Source organism: Tauraco erythrolophus, chromosome 12 (genome assembly GCF_009769465.1).
Source record: "Tauraco erythrolophus isolate bTauEry1 chromosome 12, bTauEry1.pri, whole genome shotgun sequence".
NCBI lineage: Eukaryota > Metazoa > Chordata > Aves > Musophagiformes > Musophagidae > Tauraco > Tauraco erythrolophus.
The window spans coordinates 16,406,172-16,414,993 of NC_141476.1; the positions used below are offsets into that span (position 1 = coordinate 16,406,172).

The 8,822-nt window shown below is 65.5% G+C and overlaps 1 protein-coding gene across 2 annotated transcripts; it reads left to right on the forward strand.

Annotated features, from left to right (window-relative positions):
* The first annotated feature begins 216 nt into the window (after positions 1–216).
* On the forward strand, positions 217–7,199 carry SLC38A3 (solute carrier family 38 member 3). Of its 2 annotated transcripts, none has more exons than XM_086618832.1 (16): positions 217–273; positions 2,018–2,169; positions 2,307–2,391; positions 2,487–2,602; positions 3,044–3,117; positions 3,197–3,289; positions 3,384–3,465; positions 4,281–4,363; positions 4,506–4,564; positions 4,980–5,153; positions 5,288–5,367; positions 5,676–5,776; positions 5,878–6,002; positions 6,256–6,400; positions 6,893–6,996; positions 7,095–7,199. In XM_086618832.1, exons 1-16 carry the CDS (start codon positions 217–219, stop codon positions 7,197–7,199), a joined length of 1,635 nt encoding a protein of 544 aa, XP_086474958.1. The 2 variants fall into 2 exon arrangements, with proteins under 2 accessions (XP_086474958.1, XP_086474959.1); XM_086618833.1 differs by lacking the exon at positions 217–273 and adding an exon at positions 1,240–1,488 and having other exon boundaries at positions 2,020–2,169.
* Positions 7,200–8,822: the final 1,623 nt, after the last annotated feature.

Below are 8,822 nucleotides of genomic sequence, written 5' to 3' on the forward strand. Positions count from 1 at the left end.
AGGCAGGGCATGCTTGGCCCGATCGAAGCATCTCTCATTCCCCCCGCTTTCATCTCCCTCTCTTCCCCGGCAGCCACTGCCGAGAGACCCTGGCTGAGGGGCAAAGGCTGGGGCCAACCAAGGAGGTGGTGGCAAGTGGTGCCAGGGCTGTGCCAAGGCTGTGCCAGGGCTGCTCGGCCAGAGGAAGCGTCTGGGTGGTGGTGCTAAGCCTGGTGCATGCCAAATGAGCCCGTCCGTGCCGCTTGCTATTCCGAGAGGCGCTCGGGGGAAGAAGCTGGTATTTCCTGAGCCGCCTGGCGAGGTGTAATTATAACCTGGGAGAAGAAAGGGGCTGCAGAGGAGAGGACCCAGCCTCCATGGCGCCGCAGGGGAGTGGGCAGGGGGAGTAGGCAGTTCCTGCCCACCGTTGGTGGGATGCTGAGCAGCCCTGCCCATGGGCAACTTGGCAGCACTGGGGGAGTTTGGGGAGGTGACGGAGCACCGGGGATCTGGCAGCCCCCTTCGAGCCCAGCACCAGGAATAGTGGGTTCGGCAATGCCCGCTCGCGGTGGCGGGAAGGTGCAGAGTTAACGGCAGCATTTGGAAGTGCTGGCAGCCTTGTTCGTGCCTGGATCCAGCCCAAGCGGAGGCCTAGCAGAGGGGATAAATCATCGCCCAGCGCCTGCCCTGTGCTTCCCTCTCTTCCCCCACATGCCTGAGCCTCCCTGCTCTGGTCCCCGCTGGCCTGCGCCCTGCCTCAATTTCCCCACCAGGCTGGGTGCTGCTGTGTGCCCCCAACCTGGGCCAGTCTGAGGGGCTCAGCCTCCCTGGCACTGCTGGCAGTCGGCGCGTGGCCTGGGATGACCCTGCCAGGTCTCCTCAGTGGCCTGGATGGGCAGAGACAGGTAGGGCAGCGGCTCAGGAGCCTGGAGGTGCTGGCACCCACATCCCACCATGGCATTCTTCCCCCATGTGCCAGGGGACTTCTGTCCCCTGTGTCTCCCTGCCCCAGCAGTGCCATGGGAAGAGTTGCCTGGTTCCCGTGGCCACCGATCCCCTGGAAGACTGGCATGTCCCCTGCTCACCCCATGGGGACCCCAGGCAGTAGGGTGATGGGGCAGCAACATCCCGCCGGGGTCAGGCACCGTGCTGCATCCCAGCCAACCCTCGCCTTGAGTCTGGTGGCATCACCTTATGGCCCTGAGGTGGAGACCCCAGCCGGCCAGGGAAGACCCCAGCCCCTAGGACGGCAGGGGGTGGCGGGGGACCCTGCCCCGGTTGCCAGCCTGCCCCAGAAAGCCACCCTGTGCTGTTTCCCAGCGGGGCGGGGAGGAGTGGGGCTCGCACAGAGGCGGCTTTGTGCGGCGTGCCAAGGCGTCCAGCGCTCCGCAGCCTTCCCCTGCCAAGGAGCTGTCTCCCGGCCCCGTCCTCTTTCCTGCTCCATTTGTCCAGCCCTGACGTGCCCCTGAGCCCCCTGCCTCGGCACCCCGGCAGCACCAGCCCCAGGCAGCGGGACGTGGGCGAGCCCTTCGCACTGGGCAGTGCCGCGGGCTTTACGTAACGGCAGTGGCTGGGGGGACCCCGAGCTTCCCACCCTGTCCCCAGCTGCGCTCCAAAACGCCCCCACTCGCCTGTCTCCGGGAGGGGAAACTGAGGCACAGAGCGGAGAGCTGTGGACAGGGGAGCAGAGGTGGGCAGGCGTCATGGACAGAGACTTCGGGGCTGGGCTGGCACCGTGCTGCGGGCTGGGGAGCGGAGTGGCCCTGTGGGGTAGGCTGTGGGATGGCTGGGTGGGTGATGAGACCCTCATGGGGCTGTCAGAGCTGGGGTGAGCTCTGCAGGGCGTTGTGGGCTGAGCGGGCAGAAAGGAGAAGTCCAGCTGCAGTGATGCCCGGCCAGACATCCCCATCGTCCCCCAGTGCTTGTCCCTGTGGTGCCACCAGCTCTGGTGCTGAGCCCGACTCTGGCATCCCCAGCAGATGAGGGACCTGTAGGAACCCCTGCCCAGAGCCAGACCCCCATTACCCTCCTCTTGCAGAGCCTGAGCAAAGCCCACAGCCTGCCCAGCCACCTGCCCGCCATGGACGCCACAGACGTGCCCCTCCAGGCTGAGATGGTGGAGCTGGTGCCCAACGGGAAGCACGCGGCCACGCTCACTGCCTCTGCCGTCCCCTCGCTGGCAGGTGACAGGTAGAGGCATGGGGACAAGCGGGGTTCCAGCACCCCAGGGGGCTCGTCCCGGCTGCTCCCTGCCTGCGCGATGCCAGCCGGCACTGCCTGGGCACGGGGGGGCATGGCAGCCTCACTCCCATCCCTCCGGCTGCCAGGTTTGAGGAGAACCAGTCTGGTGCAGCGGAGATGGAGGAGTTCCTGCCCCACGGCGCCGAGAAGAAGCAGACGCACTTCACCGATGTGAGTAGCAGTGTGGGCACCGCGGTGGTGGCGGGATGGCGGTAGCTCCCGGTGTGACCGATGTGTCCCCTCCACGTTGTGTCTCGTGTGCGCAGTTCGAAGGGAAGACGTCTTTCGGGATGTCCGTCTTCAACCTGAGTAACGCCATCATGGGCAGCGGCATCCTGGGGCTGGCTTATGCCATGGCTAACACCGGCATCATCCTCTTCCTGTGAGTGCCACACACCCACGGTGGTCCGGGTGTGCGGGGTCGGTGGGTGGCAGGTGTGTAGGTCAGAAAGGGGTCCCTGGCTCAGAGTGATGCCAGGACCGGTGTCCTGCTGCCTGAGCAATGCCCGTCCCCGGCGTGAGCCTGCCTGCCCCTGCCAGGCGCTGTGCCCTGCTGAAGAGGAGGATGAGGATGAAGGCTTGCTTGACTTCCTAATACAAGACCAGATTTCTCCACGTGGCCAAAAGAATGCGGGTGCCAGCTCCTGTCGGGCATGGGAACACAGACCCACAGGGCTGGGGTGGCCTCACAGCTGTGGGATGCCCGCGGCCCATCTGCCCCATGAGCACCCAGCCAGTGCCAAGGCGAGGGGCCGGGTTTGCCCCACAGTTGTGTCTGGCCCCAGTGCTGTGACCCGCTGGTGACAGCGCTGTCCTCCCGCAGCTTCCTCCTGACGGCGGTGGCCCTGCTCTCCAGCTACTCCATCCACCTGCTGCTCAAGTCCTCCGGCATCGTGGGTGAGTGCTGGGTCCCCAGCAGGGCCATGCCAAGGGCTCCCCTCCCAACCCTCACCCCTCACCGTTCCCTGTCCCGCAGGCATCCGCGCCTATGAGCAGCTGGGCTACCGAGCCTTCGGCACGCCGGGGAAGATGGCCGCGGCCATCGCCATCACGCTGCAGAACATCGGAGGTAAGGACGGGGCCGTGAGGGGACCTGGTGGGGTTGGGATGGGGACATGGGTCCAGAATATGCCAGCGCAGCACGACCTCGCTCTGTTCCGCAGCCATGTCCAGCTACCTGTACATCGTTAAATCCGAAGTGCCTCTCGTCATCCAGACCTTCCTCAACCTGGAGGAGAAGACCACGTGAGTGCCTCCTGCCCGCGCTGCCTTCCCCGGGCAGGCGCCGGGGCTTCATCTCCAGCTGTGCAGCCCATGGCAGGGATTTAGTGCCATTAAGCCACTACTATTTTTGATAACTGTCAGTGCTGAATAAGCCCCCGGGTGGGATTAAACTGGGCTGAACTTCCAATCCCTGCTCCTCGCATCCCCTTGGGACCATGCTTTCCTCCTTGAGCAGAGCCTGGGGCTGTGGGGGTGGAACCGGAGATGTGGTTAGGAATGGGTCCCCCCCACCCCATGCCCCTATCCCCACCTGGCGGCACGGGGTGTGGTAGCCGGGCAGATGCTGGGCAGAGCTGCCGCTGGGACCTCCACCAGCCTGGCACCGGATGTCCCAGCTGCTCTGGGTGCTCGAGCGCATGTGGGCCTGGGGATGGGCAGGTTCCTGCCCCACGAGCAGCCGGGGGCAGCTCCCCCTACCTGGGGCACTGAGGACCTGGCTGAGTCCCCTTGCAGATGCTGGTACCCTTGTCCCCGGGTCCTCCAGCTGCCAGGCTGCCCGCCGACAAATGTGCTGAGAACAGCAGTTCTCAGCCTGCCCGCAGCAGCTCTAGCCCTTGGGGGTGCGCCCCTATGGGGGTAGGCAGGACCCCAGCTCTGGGGCCCGCAGGGACACTGGCCTGGGGAGTCCCCAGGGATGCCAGCCTTGGGGGATGCCAGTGTCCCTGGGGATGCCAGCTCTGGAGTCCCCATGGATGGCAGACTCCCCCCTGCCGATGGCTGCCTCTGCGTCCTGTGCCCCGGCAGTGTGGGGCTATGAGCGGGCCCTCTGCTTCCAGGGACTGGTACCTGAATGGGAACTACCTGGTGATCCTGGTTTCCATCACCATTATCCTGCCCCTGGCCCTCATGAAGCAGCTGGGTAAGTCAGGGGGATGCTGCATCCGGCACCCCGGGGCTCCTGCAGGGTGATGGTGCCAGCGTGGGGGTGGTGGGCGACGGGGGGCACCCAGCCAGCGTGGGGGTCCTGCCCACGCCCACTAGCCACTCTCTTCCCTCCCCAGGCTACCTCGGCTACGCCAGCGGCTTCTCCCTCAGCTGTATGGGCTTCTTCCTCATCTCGGTGAGCACCCGCCGGCATGCCAACCATCCCTTCTGCCGCAGTGCATGGCTCCGCCAGCGCGGCCAGGCTGTGAGCTGCGGGGACAGTGGGCGCTTGGGGCTGCGGTGACGCTGTGGCGGGACTGTCACACTGCTGGGTTATTTTTGGCTGAAGGAGCTGAGCGCTGGGGAATGGAGAAGGGAGAGGGTGCTGGGGGGAGAACCGCACACAAGGCCCCTCCATGTGCTGCTGCCCCGCTCTGCCCTGCTGTCCACCCTCGCAGCGGCGGGCTGGGGGCCAGCATCGCCACGGGGCACCACTGGCAAAGGGTGACCCACAGAGGGAACTCAACGGGGACACTCCTGCTGGGTGCAGTGCTGGCTCAGGTGGCTGGTGGTGCTGGGTGCTGACCGTCCCCATGTCCACCCCACCCCAGGTCATCTATAAGAAGTTCCAGATCCCCTGCCCACTCCCCGAGCAGGAGGGGAACCTCACGGGCAGCCTCAACGTCACTGCTGTCAGCACCAGCGACTACCAGAACGGCTACACCGTCCTCCAGGCCCCTGAGCAGGTCACCTGCACCCCCAGCTTCTTCACCCTGAACTCCCAGGTAGGGGCCAAGGATGCACCCCTGGGGCTCCGGGTGAGCCCCCACCCTGAGCATCCCGTGAAGGCGGGTGGTCCCGGTGCTGGCAGCACCCACCAGCTTGGCCCCCAGCACTCAGCTTCCCTCCTATGGCGCAGACAGCGTACACCATCCCCATCATGGCCTTCGCCTTCGTCTGCCACCCTGAGGTCCTGCCCATCTACACTGAGCTGAAGGAGTGAGTCCTGGGTGGGGGCACCCATGGAGGGTGTGTGGGCTTTGTCTGGCACCCATCCAAAGGCAGTGCCCTCCGCGTGTGGGACCTGTGCTGAGGTGTCTTGGGGATCCGAGGGGATCCGGGGGACCCTGGGTGGGTGGTGGGTGATGAGACCTGGGATGGGTGACATAGGTCCCAGCACGTGGGTGATACAACCTGGAATGGGTGGGTGCGTGATAGGTGCTGTCACCCCTGGGAGGTGGGTGTTATGACCCAGGGTGGGCTGGGCTGGGCCATGGGGACTGTGCTGAGTCTGCTGTGTCCCGCAGCCCCTCCAAGAAGAAGATGCAGTGCATCTCCAACATCTCCATCGCCGTCATGTACCTCATGTACTTCTTGGCCGCCCTCTTTGGCTACCTCACGTTCTACGGTGAGCCCTCGGGGAGGGGGCAGGGGCTGCTGGCGGCATGCTGACACCAGGGCATTGGTGGTGGCGGGGCTGACCCAGTGGCTCTCCATCGGTGCCCACAGGCCGTGTGGAGTCGGAGCTGCTGCACACGTACAGCAAGGTGGACCCCTTTGACGTGCTGATACTGTGCGTGCGGGTGGCCGTGCTGACAGCTGTCACCCTCACCGTCCCCATTGTCCTCTTCCCGGTGAGTGGCCCTGCAGGGGTGCTGGGTGACACCAGGCTTTGAGAGGGGAAACTGAGGCAGCAATGGGGCTGAGGCCCAGGGACAAGGTGTCAGGGATTGGCAGGGCTGCAGGGATTTGGGAACGGGACCGGCTGGGCATCAGGGATGGGGCTGGGGCAGGGGAAGGGGTGACAGGTACCGGCAGGATTGCGGGGATGCGGGGTGGGATGGGCCCCGGCTCCAGGGATGGAGCGTGACACCCTGTCCCCGCCAGGTGCGCCGGGCCATCCAGCAGATGCTGTTTCAAGGGAAGGACTTCAGCTGGATCCGCCACGTCACCATCGCCGTGGTCCTGCTGACCTTCATCAACCTTTTGGTCATCTTTGCCCCCTCCATCCTTGGCATCTTCGGCTTGATTGGTGGGTGGCAGCGCCCCGTTCCTGTCCCCCCTCAGGAACTGGGCATTGTGGGCAGCACCCCAGCCTCTGCCCCTGCCTGGCACACAGCTTTACCTGCCCCCCGCCCCGTGCCTCAGTTTCCCCTTCTCACAGTGCCAGGACCCAGTGGCGTGTGGGGCGTTCCCCAGCCCCATCCCTATCCCAGTAGGCTATTTCCCACAGTGCGGTGCCGGCTGCTCGCCGCACTGCTGGCCGGTGCTTGCTTTTCCCCTGGGCATTTCCCTTGATCCCCCAAGCTGAGCTCCCCCTGCTCGGTGCCCGGCTTGGTGCCAAGGCCCTGGCTGCAGGGGGGCCGTGGGGACGGTGCCAGGACACGGCGTCCCCGGGCTCCTGGAAGGCTTTGCCAGGGCCGGGGGTGGCAGGGGACGGACAGGACCTGGCCCCGCAGTGGGGCTGGCAGGGCTGAGCCGTGAGGTTGGGGTCACCTGCCCGCTCTGTCCCTGTCTGCTCCAGGTGCCACCTCTGCTCCCTGCCTCATCTTCATCTTCCCCGCCATCTTCTACATCCGCATCATGCCCAAGGACAAGGAGCCACTGCGCTCCACCCCCAAAATCTTGGTAAGCGTTGGAAGGGGGGGACAGGGACGGGGTTCCTGGGGCTGGGCTGAGGATCCCATCACCCTGGCTGTCCCTGACCCCTTGCCCTGTCCCCACAGGCTGCCTGCTTCGCCCTCCTCGGGGTCCTCTTCATGGTCATGAGCTTGAGCTTCATCATCATTGACTGGGCCACGGGCGGGGGGAAGAGCGGTGGCAGCCACTAGCCAGCACTGGCTGCCCACGCCAACCTCCCCCCCACCCACTGCTGCCCCAGGGAGAGCCACCCCGGGCTCAGCCCCTGTGCCACAGCTCCACCGGGCTTCCCTGGGGACCCTCCACTGCCGCTGCCCATCGCCTGTGGTGGTGGTGAGGGGGGTGCGCATGAGCCATGGCAGGTGCGGGGACCCCCCGACCTGTGCCTGGGATGGGGCAGCAAGGCTGGGGCAGGTGCTGTGCTCCACCTCCCGTCTCCAGCAGGTACCCTCCCTGCTCCGCGCCTCAGTTTCCCCATCTGTAAAATGGGGAGAATAACACTGCCCTACCTCACCAGGAGCTGGCTGTCAGCTGGAGCTCATCTCTGTACACCCAGAGGCACCTGCAGCGGGCACTGCCAGGGGTGCGGGGCACTGCCTGCCGTGGGGGCCAAGGACCAGGGCACTTTCCTGGCCCCCCAAGACAGATGATCAGTGTCCATGGGGGGCTGGGATCTGGTGGGGTGGTCAGACCCCTGGCAGTGCCCGTGCCCAAGCCACCCACCCTCTCCCCGTACTGTTCCCCCGTCCCTGGTGAGATGCCTCCCCACTGCCCTGGCATTGTGGGGGCACCCCAGCCCCACAGGCGAGCGTGGTCTTGTCACGGTGGCTGGTGGTACCCAGCCCACTGCTCTCGAGCCCGCTGGGGGAATGGTTGGCTCCTGGTGCCTGTGAATGGGACCCCTGGTGCCCCCAGGCAATACTTGGGGACCAGCCACATCGCTTTGGGGTGGTGGGATGCTCGCTGGGGGCTCGGTGCCTGCTGGCACCCTGCCCGTGTTGTGACTTGGCTACCCAGGGCCTGGCCCACCTCTAGGGGTGCAGGTGAGGGGCACGAGGGGGCTGGGGACAGCTTGGGGCTCTGGAGCCATCTCCCTGTCTCCGTGCCCAGGCACCACAGTGATGGGCACCCCCTGCAACCCAAGCTGGCCCTGCTTGCCTTGCACCCAGGGCTGGCACCCAGGCCACCACAGCCCTCTCCCACCCACCCACCCACCAGGACGCCCCATGCCATGCCAAAACCCAGGGAGCGGCTCTGCTGCCCCCCGCCTCCCTCCCCAGCATGAGGGGTGCAGCCTGGCAAGGTGGGCAGCACGGGGGCGCAGGGGGGCTCCTGCGGCAAAGTACATAAGAGACGTATTTTTTTACCGGGGTGGTGGAGGCTGGGATGCTTTTTATAAATACTGTATATAAGAGTAGATCTTTTTTAACGTGCTGTGTTGCTCTGGGTAGCTCTGTGTAATGTATATATCTATATGGGGGGGGGCTGTGACCTGGCACCAGTGAGGGGCTCGGTGGACCCTTGCCATCGCCCTGGGGCTGCCAGCTACAACATGGCCCTGGTGTCCCCGTCCCCAGCCCGGCTGTCCCCTGCGCTGTGCCAGGGGGGGACACCTTTAAATTAGCCATGGGGGCGATGGCCAGAGAAGCCTCTGGTGATGACAATAAAGACGTGAACGTGGCCAGGTCTCGGGCATCACTGGGGCGGGCAAGGAGCTGGCACACAGGCTGGCATGCGGCATCCCGGGACAGCACCAACATATGGACACACATGCATATGGATGCACATGGGGACAGCAAGGACATACGGACATG

Coding starts and splice junctions, on each gene's coding strand:
- SLC38A3 (XM_086618832.1), top strand. CDS start 217: ATGCCAAATGAGCCCGTCCGTGCCGCTTGCTATTCCGAGAGGCGCTCG. Junction 5,154..5,287: donor TCTTCACCCTGAACTCCCAG/GTAGGGGCCAAG, acceptor CCTATGGCGCAG/ACAGCGTACACCATCCCCAT. Junction 6,401..6,892: donor TGGCATCTTCGGCTTGATTG/GTGGGTGGCAGC, acceptor TGTCTGCTCCAG/GTGCCACCTCTGCTCCCTGC.